The sequence below is a fragment of the Myotis myotis genome, unplaced genomic scaffold (assembly GCF_014108235.1).
Source record: "Myotis myotis isolate mMyoMyo1 unplaced genomic scaffold, mMyoMyo1.p scaffold_m19_p_4, whole genome shotgun sequence".
NCBI lineage: Eukaryota > Metazoa > Chordata > Mammalia > Chiroptera > Vespertilionidae > Myotis > Myotis myotis.
Window position 1 is genome coordinate 6184140 of NW_023416346.1, and position 19628 is coordinate 6203767.

The 19628-nt window shown below is 42.1% G+C and overlaps 1 protein-coding gene across 1 annotated transcript; it reads right to left on the reverse strand.

Annotated features, from left to right (window-relative positions):
• Positions 1-5621: 5621 nt before the first annotated feature.
• LOC118653971 (cell cycle control protein 50A-like) lies at positions 5622-6811 on the reverse strand. Its single transcript, XM_036305006.1, is given in 2 exon segments — positions 5622-6511; positions 6514-6811. Coding segments are annotated over 2 exon segments (1083 nt in total). The 3' UTR covers positions 5622-5726.
• Positions 6812-19628: the final 12817 nt, after the last annotated feature.

Here is a 19628-nt window from a genome sequence, read left to right on the forward strand (position 1 = left end):
GAGTTTTGTCAGTGTGTTCCATGTATCCATGCCTCTGTTCCTATTTTGTTCCTCAATTTAGTCTGTTTATTAGATTCCACATATAAGTGAGATCATATGCTATTTGCCTTTCTCTGACTCTTATTTTACTTACCTTAATCTCCAGGAGCACAAAGGATAAGAGCTCCTTCTTTTTTACAGCTGCACAGTGTTCCACTGTGTAAATGTACCACAGCTTTTTTATCCACTCATCATCAGATGGGCACTTGGGCTGCTTCCAGATCTTGGCTATTGTAACTAATGGTGATATGAACACAGGGGTGCAAATATTCTTTCTGATTGATGTTTCTGGATTCATAGGATATATTCTGAGAAGTCGGATCACTGGGTCAAAAGGCAGTTTCATTTTTAAGTTTTTTGAGGAAACTCCACACTGTTTTCCACGGTGGCTGCACCAGTCTGCATTTTCAGTAGGGTTCCCTTTTCTCCGCATCCTCGCCAGCACTTGTTTGGTGTGTTACTGATGGTAGCCATTCTGTCAGGAGTGAGGTGGTAGCTCATTGTAGCAAAAGTAGAATATTAATTCCTGGTAACACTGAGTTTGACCCTGCCTCAGGGCTTCATCCCCACAGGCCCTTAAGCTGGGTGACCTCAGAGACTCACTTGTATCCCTTCATCATCACTGCACTCCCAGAGGCATGAACAGAGACAGCTCCTTGGATAACAACCCCATGGAGGGCTCCCAGGATTCAGAGAAGACATCTGAGGTGAGGAGCCTGGGGGGTCTCAAGAAGTGACTGGGGCACACGACAGGGTGAGCACATGTCTGAGGTCATGAGGTCAGAGGCGGTGAGGACAGGGAGCAGGGTGTCGGCCGGGGGAGATCCGAGTCTCAGGAGCTTCCCACCCTCACTCAGAACTTGCCTAGCATCCCTGAAGGAAACAGGGCCTGTGACCTTGGCTACACGTGGTGACTCACGGTCCATTCTGGAAGGTGAGAGGAGAGCCCACCAGCAGCATGAAGCACCTGCTGCAAGCAGGGGAGAGGCTGAGCCATGTTTCCCTTGTTCTGTCAGTTCACTGTGACATCAGCCAGGAGGAACTGTTAGCTCCAGTGTACAGGTCCAACACAGGTTCTGCAGCACAGGAAGAGGGCAGGCCAAAGGGCAAACGTGTTTACCTGAGCGGCTGCAGGGATTCATTTATTTCTTCTTTTCCTAGATGTCCCAGGATGTTCCCAAATGCTTGACTAAGGAAGAGTGGACAAAACTGGGAAATTTAAGCCAAAGAATCTGTGTGTACATGAAGGAAGCCTATGAGGTCCTGATTGGGCAAGGTAACAGGAACTTCTGGGTTTAGACAGTCCTGGGAACACAAGACCATTCCTCTTTCTCTTTATTTTTTAAAATATAATTTTATTGATTTCTGAGAGGATGGGAGGTGGGTAAAGGACAGAAGCATCAATGAGGGAGAATCACTGATCAGCTGCCTCCAGCACGCCCCACACTAGGGCTTGAGCCCACAATCCTGGCCATGCACCCAGACCAGGAATCAAACTGTGACTTCCTGGTTCATAGGTCGATGCTCAACCACTGAGTCATGCTGGCTGGGTCCTCTTTCCCTTTACATGGCTTCTTAGGCACAGAAAATTTTACCCCATTTCATTTGTGAAGGGAGAATTCTCTGGGCAGCTTCAGAACCTTCTGCTCTATTGGATCCTGAACAGGGCCCAGGGCCAGGAGTGGCCACAGAGATGCTCAGATCTGGACCCTGCACTTTTCACTCCCACTGGCCCTTGTTCCCCCACCTCGTGACCTTCCCTGTCCCTGCTGCCTCCCTGCATCCACCCTCCTCTCAGGTTGTCTCTTAAGCTTCTATTTTGCTTCTCCTAGGTCTCAACACCGTCCCAGGTTCCATGCATCCAAATAATCAGACCACAGAAGCTGGTAAACATGATTCTGATGAAGCTCAGGACCCCAGGAATCATGGTTAGTAACAGGAAGGGCCTGGAAATTGTTCCTGAAGACCAACTTCTTTGAGGTCCAGCTGCTCAGAAAAGATTCTTAGGGGTTCCTTTTTTGCCACTTTAAGCCATTTATTTTACTTATAATTTATTTTATTGTTGAGAGTATTACAGATGTCCCCCATTTCATCCCCTTTGCCTCCCTCCACCCCTCTCCCACCATCACAGGCCTTCACCTGTCTGTTTTCTGTGTGCATGATCTATGGCTGATTTGTACTTCTACGTCACTTTACCTTTTTCACCCATCCCCGGAAACACCCTCCCATCTGGCAACTGTCAAAATGTTCTCTGTATCTATGAGTCTGTTTCTGTTCTTGTTCATTCAGTTTTATTTTTAGATTCAATTGTTGATAGATATGTATTTATTACCATTTTATTGTTCATAATTGTTATCTTTCCTCCTCCTCCTCCTCCTCCTCCTCCTCCTCCTCCTCCTCCTCCTCCTCCTCCTCTTCCTCCTCCTCCTCCTCCTCTTCCTCCTCCTCCTCCTCCTCCTTCTGACCCTTTAAAATTTCATGTCCTACTGGTTTGGTGGCGATGAAATCCTTTAGCTTTTTCTTGACTATGAAGCTCTTTATCTGACCTTTAATTCTAAATGATAGCTTTGCTAGGTACAATAAGCTTTGTTATAGGTTATAGGTCCTTGCTTTTCGTCACTTTGAATATTACTTATCAGTCCTTTCTGGCCTGCAAAGTTTCTGTTGACAGTAGTATGGGAGTTTCCTTGTAGGTAAGTAACTGCTTTTCTCTGTGTGAGCTGCATGCACTGTTCTTTGGGGTTTTTGTTTGTTTTTGCTTTTATTGTTTAAAGTATTACAAATAGCAATACATATGTCTCCTGGTACTGGCACAAGAACAGACATATAGACCAGTGGTTTATCTCTTGCCCCTTCCCTCCCTCCCCTACCTTCCCACTGTAGTTTGACAGTGTTCGATACTTCCTTCTCTCTGTATCTATTTTTGTTCATCAGTTTATGATGTTCTTTATATTCCACAAATGAGTGAGATCATGTGGTATTTATCTTTCACTGACTGGCTTATTTTGCTTAGCATAATGCTCTCTAGTTCCATTCATGCTGTTGAAAATGGTGAGAGTTCCTTCTTTTTTATAGCATCGTAGTATTACATTGTGTAGATGTACCACAGTTTTCTAATCCACTCATCTGCTGATGGGCACTTAGGCTGTTTCCAGATCTTAGCTATGGTGAATTGTGCTGCTATGAACATAGGGGTGCATATATCCTTTCTGATTGGTGTCTCTGTTTTTTGGGGATATATTCCTAGAAGTGGTATTACTGGGTCAAATGACAGTTCCATTTTTAATTTTTTGAGGAAACGCCATACTGTTTTCCACAGTGGTTGCACCAGTCTGCATTCCCACCAGCAGTGAAGAAGAGTTCCTTTTCCTCTGCTCCTCTCCAGCACTTGTAGTTTGTTGATTTGTTGATGATAGCCATTCTGGCAGACGTGAGATGGTACCTCATTGTTGTTTTGATTTGCATCTCTTGGATGATTAGTGACTTTGAGCATGTTTTCATCTATCTCTTGGCCTTCTGTATGTCCTCTTTCGAAAAGTGTCTATTTAGGTCCTTTGCCCATTTTTTTATTGGGTTATTTATCTTCCTTTTGTTAAGTTGTATGAGTTCACTGTAAATTTTGGAGATTAAAGCCTTATTGCAGATAACATTGGAAATATGTTCTCCCATGCAGTGGGCTTTCTCATTGTTTTGTTGATGGTTTCTTTTGCTGTGCAGAAGCTTTTTATTTTGACGTAGTCCCATTTATTTATTTTCTCCTTAATTTCCATTGCCCTAGGACAGGGATGGCGAACCTATGACATGCGTGTCAGAAGTGACACGAGAACTCATTTTTTTGGTTGATTTTTCTTTGTTAAATGGTATTTAAATACATAAAATAAATATCAAAAATATAAATCTTTGTTTTACTATGGTTGCAAATATCAAAAAATTTCTATATGTGACACTGCACCAGAGTTAAGTTAGGGTTTTTCAAAATGCTGACACGCCGAGCTTAAAAGGTTCGCCATCACTGCCCTAGGAGCTCTATAGGTAAAGATATTGCTATGACAAATGTCTGCTATTTTGCTGCCTATGGCTTCTTCTAAGATGTTTATGGTTTCCCATCTTATGTTTAAGTCCTTTATCCATTTTGAGTTTATTTTTGTGTATGGTGTAAGTTAGTGGTCTAGTTTCATTTTTTTGCAAGTACCTGTCCAGTTTTCCCACCACCGTTTATTGAAAAGACTGCCTTGACTCCATTGTATGTTCTTGCCTCCTTTGTCAAATATTAATTGAGCATAATTCTTGTGTTGATTTCTGCGTTCCCTGTTCTGTTCCACTGGTCTATATGTCTGTTCTTGTGCTAGTACCAGGCAGCTTTGAGAACAGTAGCTTTGTAGATAGCTTTATATCTGGTATTGTGATACCTCCAACATTGTTTTTCTTTCTCAAGATTGATGCAGCTATTTAGGGTCTTTTTTTATTCCAAGTGAATTTTTGGAGAGTTTGTTCTAGGTCTTTGAAGTGTGCATTGGTATTTTAATGGGGATTGCAGTGAATTTATAGATTGCTTTGGATAGTATGCACAGTTTAATGATGTTGATTCTACAAACCCATGAACATGGCATATTCTTTCATTTGTTCATGTCTTGTCTATCTCTTTTTTCAGTGTCCTTAAATTTTCTGAGTACAGGTCCTTTGTCTCGGTTAAATTTATTCCTAGGTATCTTAATTTTTTTGTTGCAATGGTAAATGGGATTGCTTTTTTAGTTTTTCTTTCTGTTAGTTCATTATTGATGTATAAAAATGCCATAGATTTCTGGGTGTTAATTTTGTATCCTGCTACATTGCCGAATTCATCTTTTAAGTGTAGTAGTTTTTTCATGGAGTCTTTGGGGTTTTCTATGTACAATATCATGTCATCTGTGAATAAGGTCAGTTTTACTTCTTCTTTTCCAATTTGGATGCCTTTTATTTCTTCTTTTTTAAAAAAATACATTTTATTGATTTTTTTACAGAGAGGAAGGGAGAGGGATAGAGAGTTAGAAACATCGATGAGAGAGAAACATTGATCAGCTGCCTCCTGCACACCTCCTACTGGGGATGTGCCCGCAACCAAGGTACATGCCCTTGACCGGAATCGAACCTGGGACCTTTCAGTCTGCAGGCCGACGCTCTATCCACTGAGCCAAACCGGTTAGGGCTCTTCTTCTTTTTTTGACGATGATGAAGTGTTTTATTTAGATTTGGTCTTTCTTCATTTTTTCATAACTTTGAATCCTGAAAGTTAGCAAATCATTTTACTCATACATCTTGTAATTCCTCTCTTTACACAATAGGCACACATATACAGCACGTATGTCAATATAATATTTATCAACACAGCATAAACATTTAAGCAGCAGGCACATTTCACATGAGAGAGGCTCTATGCATATGAGCTGTCCCATCAAGAAGCAAACATTAGAATGCCATTTCAGTAGTTACAGTGCTGACATGATCAATAAGGTTAATTTGTTTTATACCCATCATATATTTTCATAAGTCATCCATAGGAATGAAGTAAAGGACAAAGACTTTTTTAAATAAAAAGTGATATGCCAACCTCAAAAATGACATACTAACCAGACATAGGCATTCAAAAGCTAGGCTGAACAGAACTGGCCTTGATGTACATGCGGTAAGTTTGTTTTCAGAATATAAAATTAAATGGTAATGTCAGCAGTATTACTACTGTTTCTATACTTATGATTAATTACTAGCAATACAACTCCCAGAAGGAAGGAGTTGGATCTAGTGGTGATATAAGCAATTCCCAAAAATGGATTTTTTCCTCCCATCCATGAAATAGTGCTTAAGATCATCCATTTTCGTCCATCAAAAGAATGTACAGAGTAATTGTATTTGATATTCAAAAAGTAGTCTCCAGCTAGTAACATTGGATGTAAATCACTTTTCCGCTCTATAATACGATATAACTTATGAAAAGTAGGCAATGCTGCAGTACGCATCCAAACAATAAAATCTTCATTTATGAACCCATTATTATCTTGGTCAGAATCCAGCAAGTATATTGGGTTAACCCAGTTTACTGGCTTTGTTGTATCTTTGAATCGTTCTTCTAGGGGGCCTTCTCCAGGGGGATTTCTAAATTTCACATTTTTATCTGTCCACCAAGCAATACCTTTCTTTTTCAAAGGAATTGCTGTTGAAAATGATCCATTGACAGCCAGAAACAATTCTAATGTATCATTAAACATGCTGTTGGCAATAGCTCCACAAGGAGCAATTGGTTTGTCTTCATTTTTTCGGTAAGGCTCACATTCCTTACTGGGATTAAGTAAAGCAGTAGGATCTCCATTTAGTTGACTATCATCTCGAGATTTCACATAACGACGGTGGTTTTGATAGAAATTAGACAGTCCATAATATATAAACACATTGCCCTCAAATAACTGTTCCAGTGTGAAGTTAATTGTACAAATACAGGTGTCACATTCCAGGACAAACATTTATTGCAGGGACTGGAAGTGCCTATTCCGAAGTAATCAGTCTCGATCTCATGGATTTTCTTAGAAGTGACGAAGATGCCTTTGCCAGTTGGGATGAAGATGAGGCCGATGATGATGAAGGTAGGGAGCACCATGCCAGCCATAAGGATGGGCTGCCAAGCTGGCAGGCGATGCTGTTTGAAGGCCGTGTTATCCGGCCTCCGGTTCTTCGTGGCGCCCCGGGGAGCGCACGGGGGCCCGCTGTCCACCTCATCCTTCGAATTATAGCTCATCGCCATGACCCCCCCCCCGGCGTGGCTCCGCCAGGCGCTGGTGTCACCATAACTGGTGCTGTTTCCGCTCAGGCGAATTCTTCTTTTCCAGATGTCCAACGCCATTAATGCAGGTGCTTCCAGGGTTGTCGGTGCTTGGGCGCCATTTATTGTTGGTGCTCTTGTCCCATTTCGGGCGTCCATTTATTGCTGGCACTTCCAGGGTTCAGAAAGCCCCAGTTCGGGACACCATTTATGCCGGGGTGCATGTCACAGCATCAAGAAGGGTTCAGGAATCTGGAAAAGGCTGCGCGTAGATGACATAGGAATCCAGAGACTAATAAAGAGTCTGGAGACGAGTTATAATTTTGAAAAGCATTGGGGGTCAGAGGACCTTCAGCTAAAGGAACTGAAGACCTATTTCTTCTTCTTGTCTGATCGCAATGGCTAGTATTTCCAGTACTATGTTGAACAGGAGTGGTGAGAATGGGCATCCCTGTCTTGTTCCTGTTCTTAGGGGAAATGGTTTTAGTTTTTGCCCATTGAGTATGACGTTGGCTGTGGGTTTGTCATATATGGATTTTATTATGTTGAGGTATGATCCCTCTATTCCCACCTTGCTAAGAGTTTTTATCAAGAAATGGTGTTGGATTTTGTCAAATGCTTTTTCTGCATCAATGGATATTATTATATGGTTTTTATCTCTCAATTTGTTTATGTGGTGTAACACATTTATTGATTTGCAGATATTGTACCATCCTTGCATCCCCAGAATAAATCCCATTTGGTCATGGTATATGATCTTTCTAAGGTAATGCTAGATTCTATTTGCTAGAATTTTGTTGAGAATGTTGGCATCTATGTTCATGAGGGATATTGGCCTGTAACTCTCTTTGTATTGTCTTTATTTGGCTTTGGGATTAAGGTAATGCTGGCTTCATAGAATGAGCTTGAAAGTGTTCCATCCTCTTGAATTTTTTGGTATAGTCTGAGGAAGATAGGTTTAGTTCTTCTTTGAATGTTTGATAAAACTCTGTGAAGGCATCTGGTCCAGGGCTTTTGTTTGCTGGAAGCTTTTTTAAAAAAATATATTTTATTGATTTTTCACAGAGAGGAAGGGAGAGGGATAGAGAGTTAGAAACATCGATGAGAGAGAAACATCGACCAGCTGCCTCCTGCACACCCCCTACTGGGGATGTGCCCACAACCAAGGCAAATGCCCTTGAGTGGAATCGAACCTGGGACCCTTCAGTCCCCAGGCCAACGCTCTATCCACTGAGCCAAACCGGTTAGGGCTGCTAGAAGCTCTTTGATAACTGCTTCAATTTCTTTTTTTATTTTCTTGTTTAAAGTATTACAAATAGTAGTACATATGTCTCCTTTTTTCCCCCATTGACCTTCCCCCGGCCTCCCCTACCCCCCAGCACATGCCCTTCCCCCACCTTCCTCCTAGTGTCTTGTGTCCATTGGTTATGCTTATGTGCACGCATATAAGTCCTTCGATTGATCTCTTACACCCCCCCAACACTCCCCAGCCTTCCCCCTGTAATTTGAAAGTCTGTTCGATGCTTCTCTGCCTCTGTATCTATCTTTTTGTTCATTAGGTTATAATGTTCTTTATTATCCATAAATAAGTGAGATCATGTGGTATTTTTTTCTTTCACTGCCTGGCTTATTTCACTTGGCATAATGCTCTCCAGTTCCATCCATGCTGCTGCAAATGGTAAGAATTCCTTCTTTTTTATAGCAGTGTAGTATTCCATTGTGTAGATGTGCCACGGTTTTCTAATCCACTCATCTGCTGATGGGCATTTAGGTTGTTTCCAAATATTAGCTATTGTAAATTGTGCTGCTATGAACATAGGGGTGCATATATCCTTTCTGATTGGTGTTTCTGGCTTCTTGGGATATATTCCTAGAAGTGGGATCACTGGGTCAAATAGCAGTTCCATTTATAGTGTTTTGAGGAAACGCCATACTATTTTCCAAAATGGCTGCACCAGTCTGCATTCCCACCAGCAGTGCAAGAGTGTTCCTTTTTCTCCACATCCTCTCCAGCGTTTGTCATTTGTTGATTTGTTGATGATAGCTATTCTGAAAGGTGTGAGGTGGTACCTCATTGTTGTTTTGATTTTCATCTCTCAGATGATTAGTGACTTTGAGCATGTTTTCATGTGTCTTGGCTTTCTGAATGTCCTCTTTCGAAAAGTGTCTATTTAGGTCCTTTGCCCATTTTTTGATTTGGTTATCTTCCTTTTGTTAAATTGTATGACTTCCCTGTAAATGTTGGAGATTAAACCCTTATTGGATATAATATTGGCAAATATGTTCTCCCATGCAGTGGGCTTTCTTGTTGTTTTATTGATGGTTTCTTTTGCTGTGCAGAAGCTTTTTATTTTGATGTAGTCCCATTTGTTTACTTTCTCCTTAGTCTCTCTTGCCCTAGGATCTGTGTCTGTGAAGATATTGCTATGACATATGTCTGCAATTTTGCTGCCTATGGACTCTTGTAGGGTTTTTATGGTTTCCCATCTTACTCAAGTCCTTTAGCAATTTTGAGTTTGTTTTTGTGTATGGTGTAAGTTGGTGATCTAGTTTCATTTTTTTGCATGTATCTGACCAAATTTCCCAGCACCATTTATTAAAGAGACTGTTTTGACTCCATTGTATACTCTTGCCTCCTTTGTAAAATATTAATTGAGTATAATGGCTTGGGTCAATTGCTTTATCCTCTATTCTGTTCCATTGGTCTAAATGTCTGTTCTTGTACCAGTACCAGGCAGTTTTGAGAACCGTGGCTTGGTAATATAGTTTGATGTCTGGTATTGTGATCCCTCCAACTAACTTTGTTCTTCTTTCTCAGGACAGCTCTGGCTATTCAGGGTCTTTTTTATTCCAAATGAATATTTGGAGAGTTTGTTCTAGATCTTTCAAATATGCTGTTGGTATTTTAATAGGTATTGCATTGAATCTATAGATTGCTTTGGGTAGTATGGACATTTTAATGATGTTGATTCTACCAATCCATGAATGTGGTATGTTCTTCCATTTGTTTATGTCTTTCTCTATCTCTTTTTTCAATGCCCTGTACTTTTCCGAGTACAGGTCTTTTACGTCCTTGGTTAAGTTTATTCCTAGGTATCTTAGTTTTTTTGGTGCAACGGTAAATGGGATTGTTTTTTTCATTTCTCTTTCTGTGAGTTCATTATTGGTGTATAAAAAGGCCATAGATTTCTGGGCATTATTTTTGTATCTTGCTACATTGCCAAATTCATTTATTAAGTCCAGTAGTTTTTTATGGAGTCTTTGGGGTTTTCTATGTATAGTATCATGTCATCTGCAAATAAGGATAGTTTTACTTCTTTTCTAATTTGGATGCCTTTTATTTCTTCTTCTTGTCTGATCATTATGGCTAGTACTTCTAGTATTATGTCAAACAGGAGTGGTGAAAGTGGGCATCCTTGTCTTGTTCCTATTCTTAGGGGAAATAGTTTTAGTTTATGCCCACTGAGTATGATGTTGGCTGTAGGTTTGTCACATAGGGCTTTTATTATGTTGAGGTATGATTCCTCTATTCCCACTTTGCTGAGAGTTTTTATCAAGAAATGGTGTTGGATTTTGCCAAATGCTTTTTCTGCATCAATTGATATGATTACGTGATTTTTGTCTCTCAGTTTGTTTATGTGATATATCTCACTTATTGATTTGCAGATATTGTACCATCCTTGCATTCCTGGAATATATCCCACTTGGTCATGGTATTTGATCTTTCTAATGTATTGCTGAATCAGATTTGCTAGAATTTTGTTGAGGATTTTAGCAGCTACGTTCATCAAGGATATTGGCCTGTAGTTCTCTTTTTTGTGGTATCTTTATCTGGTATTGGAATTAGGGTAATGCTGGCTTCATAGAAAGAGCTTGGAAGTGTGCCTTTCTCTTGAATTTTTTGGAATAGTCTGAGTAGGACAGGTTTTAGTTCTTCTTTGAATGCTTGGCAGAACTCCCCTGTAAAGCCGTCTGGACCAGGGCTATTGTTTGCTGGAAGAGGCTTTTTTAAATTTTGTTTTATTGCTTAAAGTATTACAAAGAGTATTACATATGTCTCCTTTTTCCCCCCTTGACGTTCCCCCGGCCTCCCCTACTCCCCAGTGTCTTGTGTCCATTGGTTATGCTTATATGTTGGAAGAGTTTTGATCACTGTTTCAATTTCTTCAGTAGTTATCAACCTATTCAGGTTTTTTTATTCTTCTTGGTTGAGTTTTGGAAGCTTGTATTTTTCTAAGAATATGTCCATTTCATCTAGGTTGTCCTTTTTGTTGGAATAGAGTTGTTCATAGTATTTTTTCATAATTGTTTGTATTTCTGTGGGATTGGTTGTTATTGCACCTCTTTCATTTCTGATTTTGTTTTTTGGGTCCTCTCTCTTTGCTTCTTGGTGAGCCTGGCTAGAGGTTCATCAATCTTGTTTATCCTTTCAAAGAACTAACTCTTGGTTTTGTTGATCTTTTGGATTGTGGGTTTTGTTTTTTTGTGTGGGTTTTTTTTGTTTTGTTTTGTTTTTTGGTCTCTATTTTGTTTATCTCTGCTCTGATCTTTATTATTTCCTTCCTTCTGCTTATGCTGGGATTTTTTTGTTGTTCTCTTTCTAACTCTTTGAGTTGTAGGGTTAGATAATTTATTACCATTGTTTCTTATTTTTTGTGGTAGGCTTGTAGAGCTATGAACTTCCCCCTCAAGACTGCTTTCACTGTGTCCCATAGATTTTGGATTGTTGTATTTTCATTGTCGTTTGTTGCTATGATGCTTTTTATTTCTTCTTTGATCTCTCTGGTAACCCAATCATTGTTTAATAGCATGCTATTTAGCCTCCAGGTGTTTGGGTTTTTATTGTTTTTATTGTAGTTGATTTCTAGTTTTATGCCATTGTGATTTGAGAAGATGCTTGATAGGATTTCTATCCTCTTGAATTTGAAGAGACTTTGTGCCCTAATATGTGGTCTATCTTTGAAAATGTCCCATGTGCACTTGAGAAGAATGTATATTTTGTGGCTTTGGGGTGAAATGTTCTGAAGATGTCAATTAATTCCATCTGATCTAGTGAGTCATTTAGGATTGATGTTTCTTTGCTGAGTTTTTTTTTTTATTAAATCTTTATTGTTCAGATTATTACATTTGTTCCTCTTTTTCTCCCCCATAACTCCCCTCCTCCCAGTTCCCGCCCCACCCTCCGCCCTCACTCCCCACCCACTGTCCTCATCCATAGGTGCACGATTTTTGTCCAGTCTCTTCCCGCCTCTCCCACACACCTTTCCCCCCCAATAATAGTCAGTCCATTCCCTTTCTATGTCCCCGATTCTATTATAATCACCAGTTCATTCTGTTCATCAGATTATTTATTCACTGGATTCTTAGATTCACTTGTTGATAGATGCATATTTGTTGTTCATAATTTGTATCTTTACCTTTTCCTTCTTCTTCCTCTTCTTAAAGGATACCTTTCAGCATTTCATATAATACTGGTTTGGTAGTGATGAACTCCTTTAGCTTTTCCTTATCTGTGAAGCTCTTTATCTGACCTTCAATTCTGAATGATAGCTTTGCTGGATAAAGTAATCTTGGTTGTAGGTTCTTGGTATTCATCACTTTGAATATTTCTTGCCACTCCCTTCTGGCCTGCAAAGTTTCTGTTGAGAAATCAGCTGACAGTCGTATGGGTATTCCCTTGTAGGTAACTGAGTTTCTTTCTCTTGCTGCTTTTAAGATTCTCTCTTTGTCTTTTGCTCTTGGCATTTTAATTATGATGTGTCTTGGTGTGGTTCTCTTTGGATTCCTTTTGTTTGGGGTTCTCTGCGCTTCTTGGACCTGTAAGTCTATTTCTTTCACCAAGTGGGGTAAGTTTTCTGTCATTATTTCTTCAAATAGGTTTTCAATATCTTGCTCTCTCTCATCCTCTGGCACCCCTATAATTCTGTTGTTGGTGCGCTTGAAGCTGTCCCAGAGGCTCCTTACACTATCTTCGTATTTTTGGATTCTTTTTTCATTTTGCTTTTCTGGTTGGGTGTTTTTTGCTTCTTCACATTTCAAATCTTTGACTTGATTCTTGCGCTCCTCTGGTCTGCTGTTTGGAGTCTGTATAATATTCTTTATTTCAGTCAGTGTATGACTAATTTCTAGTTGGTTCTTTATCACAACATTGAGGGTCTCATTAGATTTCTTGAGGATCTCACTACATTTATTGGCAGTTTCTAGAAAATTATTGAAAGATCTTAAAAGTGTGGTTTTGAGCTCTATATCATCCATTTCTGACATTTGCATCCTATTTCTTTGTTCTTTGCTGAGTTTTTGTTTAGAGGATTTGTCCAATGGTGATCGTGGGGTATTAAAGTTCCCTACTATGACTGTATTGTTGTCAATCTCTCCCCTGATATCCTCTTGAAGTTTTTTTATGTATTTGGGTGCTCCTGTATTGGGTGCATATATGTTTACCAGATTCATTTCTTCTTGTTGGATTGCTCCCTTTATTATTATGAAGTGGCCTTCCTTATCCCTTGTTATGACCTTCACTTTGAGATCTAATTTGTCATATATACGTATGGCTACCCCAGCTTTTTTTTCATTTCCATTCGCCTGAAAAACCTTTTTCCATCCCTTCACCATCAGTCTGTATGAGTCCTTTTTTCTGAGGTGGGTTTCCTATAGACAGCAGATATGTGGGTCATGTTTTCTTATCCACTCAGCTACCCTATGTCTTTTGATTGGGGCATTTAATCCACTTACATTTAAAGTTATTATTGATAGGTACTTGTTTGTCGCCATTTGTATTTTTTATGCCTGTGTTCCTTCTTCTCTTCCTATTCCTTCCTTTTACAGCAGACCTTTAGCATTTCTTGCATTGCTGGTTTGGTGGTAATAAAGTCCCTTAGTCCTTTTTTATCTGTGAAGCTCCTGATTTAACCCTCAATTTTGATTGATAGCCTTGCTGGGTACAGTATTCTTGGATTCAGACCCTTCCTTTGCATGACGTTGTATATTTTATTCCATTACCTTCTGACCTGATGTGTTTCTGTTGAGAAATCAGTGGCCAGTCTGATGGGGGATCCTTTGTAGGTAACTTTCTGTCTCTCTCTGGCCGCTTTTTAAGATTCTCACTTTGTTGTTGGTGTTTGCCAATTTAATTATAATGTGCCTTGGCGTTGGTCTTTTGGGGTTCATTTTGTTTGGGATTCTGTGAGCTTCTTGCATTTGTGTAAGTTTTTTCTTCCCTATATCAGGGAAGTTTTCTATCATTATTTCTTCAAACAGCCGGGATATCTGGATTCTCAGTGTCTGTGCGTCTTCAGCTGTAGTTTCAGGTCTTTGTCCAGAGTGTCTGTAGGGTCCAAGTTTGCATCTGAGACCAGTCTGGGTGGTGGTGAGGCTAAGATCCTAGTTGCAGCAGTTTTGCCCTTCAAGATGGCGTGGTTTCTGTGCCAGCGCCAGCAGCCCCAGAGTGTTTGCAGTGGCAGCAGGGTTTTGCAGTCTAAGACTGCCCGGTCTGCCAGCCCCCAAAAGTCCTGCAGAATCTAACTGTCCCTAGCTCACACACACACACACACACACACACACACACCACATGTAAACACTCTTCTTTCACTTCCTCACTCTCTCACACTCTCTCCCTCCCTGCTTTCTTGCCAGTCACCATCTTCCTCTTCTGCACTACGCTTTTGTAGTTAAGCCTTGGTTGATGATGGTGTCACTGGGAGGGATTGCCCCTAGGCCAGTGGTTGGCAAACTGTGGCTCACAAGCCACATGCGGCTCCTTGGCCCCTTGAGTGTGGCTCTTCCACAAAATACCATCTGTGGGCGTGCACGTACAGTGCAATTGAAACTTCATGGCCCATGCGCAGAAGTTGGTATTTTGTGGAAGAGCCACACTCAAGGGGCCAAAGAGCTGCATGTGGCTCACGAGCCGCAGTTTTCCGACCACTGTCCTAAGCCAATCACCTTGGAGGATCAGCTACCACTACAGCAGAAGAGCTGCTGGACAAGAGCCAACACTATGGAGGAGGACTTGATTCAGTGGGGCTTTGGTGCTGACCAAGTCCGCCCCTTGAGTGCGTCACTCTTAGAGGTGGTAGGGTTGTATTCTGGCATGGTCAAAGCTGACCAATGGATGCACTGGCTCCGGAGCCTCCTGGGAGGTGCAAAGTCAGCTACTGCCTATGCCCTGCCTGGGGCCACCCAGCATGAATGTCAAAGCGATCTACAGATGGCTGCTACTAGTGTTAGGATTGGAGATGCCCAGGAGAGGCCAAACTCTGATCCGAGGGGATCTGCCACTAGTGCCGGGCCTGAGGCCACATATTGAGAGGTATGGGGCACATTGAGGCCAGATTCTGCTTTTTTTTGAGAGAAGCATGAGGCAAGAGAGGCCATTTGTATGGAAGAGCCACTGGAAATGGCTTGGATGAGCCTGCAAGTAGGGAGGGGCAGAGTTTCAGGGGATCACCAGGGTGGGTCAAAAAGTGTGAGCCAGCCGAAACCGGTTTGGCTCAGTGGATAGAGCGTCGGCCTGTGGACTGAAGGGTCCCAGGTTCGATTCCGGTCAAGGGCATGTACCTGGGTTGCGGGCACATCCCCAGTAGGAGATGTGCAGGAGGCAGCTGATCGGTGTATCTCTCACATCGATGTTTCTAACTCTCTCTCTCTCTCCCTTCCTCTCTGTAAAAAAATCAATAAAATATATTAAAAAAAAAAAAAGTGTGAGCCAGGTGATAGACATTCAGGTATGGTTCCCTGCCTGCTAGCTCTGTGGCTGGAGGGATCAGAAGAGGAACAATGTCCTCTGCTAGGATTTCTGTCTGGGAGGAAGCTGTTCCTCCAGCTCTCGTCCTGATTCCAGGTAAGTTACTTTCACCCCAAATGTCCCAGGTTTCTTTCAAGCTGCTGCCTCAGTGCTGGAGCTCACAGAATCCAAGAAAGAAGAGACTAATGTCTGGGTTGGCAGGCTGAGGGAAAGAAAGAACCACATTGTGTACGAAGAGATCAGTGACCCAGAGGAAGATGATGAACTATGTAAGTGGCCTTTCCTTCCAGCCCACACTGCTGCAAAACACACTGTTCTCATAGTCGCACCTTGTCATTCCTTCCCTAAATCGTTCCTTTGCCAAGACCCTTGGAATGCTGCACTGAGACTAAATGACGAGGCTTCCCTCCCTCTTTCTACTCCCTTCTCTGTGTAGCCAGGGATCTCCCTACCCAGCATGCCCTGGGCTCCACCCACTGGTCAGCTCTTGAACTATAGGCCCCTGCTTCCTCTAGCCTAGGAACTCATACCACAGATGAGAGTCCCTCTGGCATGAGCAGATGATTCGCTTTGAGGAGCAGTGGCGGGTGCATGCACAGCATGAGGTGGGGAGGAATCTGAGTGCTCAGGGTCCTGCAGGTCAGGATGAGGGGTTAGGTATTAACGGATCAGGCAATGGGAGCTCACTGCCACTTACTTCCTTTCTCTCTCCTTGTCTCCACCTCAGGGATGTGACAAGTGCCCATGAAAAGAAGCAGAACCTGGTGGCCCTTCCTGAACATGGGCACGACTGTGAAGTACAGGCCATCAGGAGAACAGCAACTAAAAGAAAGAGCTTACAGTAGTGAAAAGCTCAGCACTATGTTATTATGTTAATGTGACAAATGTTCTGTTAGATGTTAGTTTTATAGTGTATAGTAACACCTATTCCTAACGCATGTTCCTGTCCGTGTATCCATGCACTTACTTTGGGAAACAGGGACTGTCAGGTATCTCTGCACAGAGGAGCACTCCCCTCTCTCTCCCCAAATGTGACTGGTAAGGCATTCCAGTTGCTAGATTCCAGATGCTCTTCTCCGCATTTGTACACACACACACAGGCACACACACACTAATAGTTTGAGCATCTCCTACCTGCTCTTGCTTTTCTCTTCATTTATACACACACACAGGCGCACACAGTAACGGTTTGACTATGAGCATCTTCTACTTACTCTTCTCCACTATCAGAGTGTCCTGAGCATGTTCCTTTTATGCTGTTTCCTATTGAGCAGTTGCTCTGTGTTGCAAACCCCCACTATTCATTTACTCTCTGTCAGTTAATAAACAGACTTTTTTTCCTCAGTTGTTTCTTCCTCTCTTTCTTGTGCACAAACACTGTGCACATGTGTGAGTGATTTATTTGCACATAGACTTAGTAGTGGAATTGCTGCATCAAAGATTTCATTTGTTCGGCCAACACCTAAGAGCCATGTACTGGGTACTGAACGCTGTCCGTGGTGCTGAGGAGACATTAGGGAACAAGACACAAATGCCCTTGCCCACCTGACCTTGACATTCTCCTGGGGGATATTTCCAGTTTTTATATGATGAACGGTTTGCCTTTACTCTCTGTCAGATCTGAGATTCAAGGGCTGTATTCCATTATGGATATTGTGGAATGAGACAGAGGTGCTCTGGACTCTGTTCCAGAACTCAGGGGAGAAGATGTGGAATAATTTTTCCAAGACTGGGAACCTCCAGAGCACAGCTTACAGAGAGGGAGAGGCAGTGTTCTGGTGACAGTGTGGGCAGGGGAGGACACAGATGCACAGGGTGTGTGGGAGAGGGCCTCGCATACAGGCAAGGGAGACCCAGGACCCAGTGTGTGCTGTCACAGCCATCGAAAGGAGAGGGTGTCAGGGAGGATGGTGTGAGGGGTCAGTATATCCAGGGCTGAGGTCCCCCAGAACTGGCTCAGCAGTGAGAGGGGAGTCCTGCCTGGGTCAGTGAGGATGCTGCTCCACCTCTGCCTCAGCAGAAACAAATTCTCTTTTACCCTAATATAGCACTGCATTCCTCAAATTCAATATTCTTATATTAGACATTGGGTACATTATTCTCCGTGTAAAAATAGAAGAGAATCCCCAAAGTAGATCCTGAAAGATTTCCTTTTTCTTCCTCTCTGGAAAGGTGGTACACCCTGACTGGGTGCCCAACAAGGGAGACAAGTACAGGAAAGGACGACTTGAAAACACTTTGCAGTCATGAGAGGGAATAATTTGCCTTTGGTTCCAAGGTAGATAATGCTTTCCTCCTCCCCCTGCTCCATGAGACAGATCCAGATTTTGAGATGCCAAGAGACTATGGTTTTTCCCAAACCCAGAAATCAGCCTGTACATGGATCTGAGCCCACCTTCAATTAGCCCTCTCCCCCACACACTGATGAGCATGATGTGGATCATGCTCTTCTGATGAGGTCCTAAATGACTCTTTATACCCTCCTGTCTGATTTGTGTTTCAATCGTTTTTAGACTGGGTCTATAGCTAATCCCCATTCCTAGAAGACATTTGGGAAATGCAGGGATGTGTGAGAAAGAGCAGTGCATGCATCACAAAAGGAGCCTTCTGAGCTTTCTTCACCAAGACTCACAATACACAACACATTTTGCAGTGACTCTAAACCAAATGCTCTATGAAATCAAGCTGACCCTTTGCACTTGTGATACTCTGATATTTTCTATTGTTCAGTGATACGCTATGCTATTCCATTGTAATTCATTAAAGACATGAAATTCTGCTCAAGTGACATACAACATTCTATTGGCCTGTTTATGAGTCACAACCTGCAGCTTGGAAAGCCCTTCATGGTCCCCATGGGTGTTCCAGGTGACTCCCTGCTCTGAGTCCTGTAGAGAAGGTGAAAGGAGGCCTCATTTTTCTCTTAAGCAGTTTCTTGAGAAATGGTGACCTTGAGATTTATTACCCCCTGGGCCAGGCCTGACCAGGGGTGGGGTAGATGGCGAAGCATCCCTGGTGTTTGGGTAAATACTCCAGTGTTTCTTCTTTAGCGTCACACTACTACCACAGTCAGAACACTTCTGGTTTTCCCCCCACACTAACCTATTCTGTACAACATCATCTGTGTGTTCCACAATACAATTCAGTTCTGACACTAGCCAGAGTTAGCTTAGTGCCCACAGGTTAAGGACTCAGTCCTACAAGTCTGCTCCTGCCTTCCAGATGCCAATTGCAAGTTCCAGGTTGTTCCCTGTATTCTGAAAAAATGGCTATAAATCCAAGGTTTCCATGACCCCTTCTTGAGTTCAGTCAATTGCTAAAATGTTTACAATAAGGAATGTGATAAAGGATGCAGATGAACAGCCAGATGAAGAGATACATAGAGTGACATCTGGAAAGGTCCAAAGCACAGGAGCTTCTGTCCCCGTAGTGTTGGATTTTATTTCTCTCCAAGCATATGAATGTATTCACCAATCCAGAAGCTCTTTGCACCTCATACTATTGGGATTTCATCTAGGCTTCATCATGTAGGCATGATCCATCATTATATTTCCAGCCCCTCTTCTTTTTCAAGAGAATGGAAGGTGAAGCTGAAAGTTCTAAGCTTCTAATCATGGCTTGGTCTTTCTTGTGAACAGCCCCCATTCAGGAGTCACCTCAGTGTTGCCTCATTAGAACAAATAGTGTTCTTATCACTTAGGAAGTTACAAGGGTTTTAGGTGGCCTATGCCAGAAAGTGGCGGAAGAGGCCAGGATGTGTATTTTTTATTATTTCACACCAGGGTTTATTCTGGTGGGGAGGGATATGGGCTCAGAGCCAACTGGGTTATGCTGAAATGACAGACAACCACAGTTTATCACTCATGTTTCTTGTCCATCTCAGCTGAACTGGGGCTCTTCTCCACATTATAACACCCTCATGTCAGGACCCAGGGACACAGAGCAGCCACACAGGTGGCCTGGCAAAGAGAAAGGAGAGTGTGGCTAAGCATGAACTGGGTCATCAAATGGCTAAGTCTGACCATAAGGGTGAGATTGTGCAGTCCTCTTGGATAA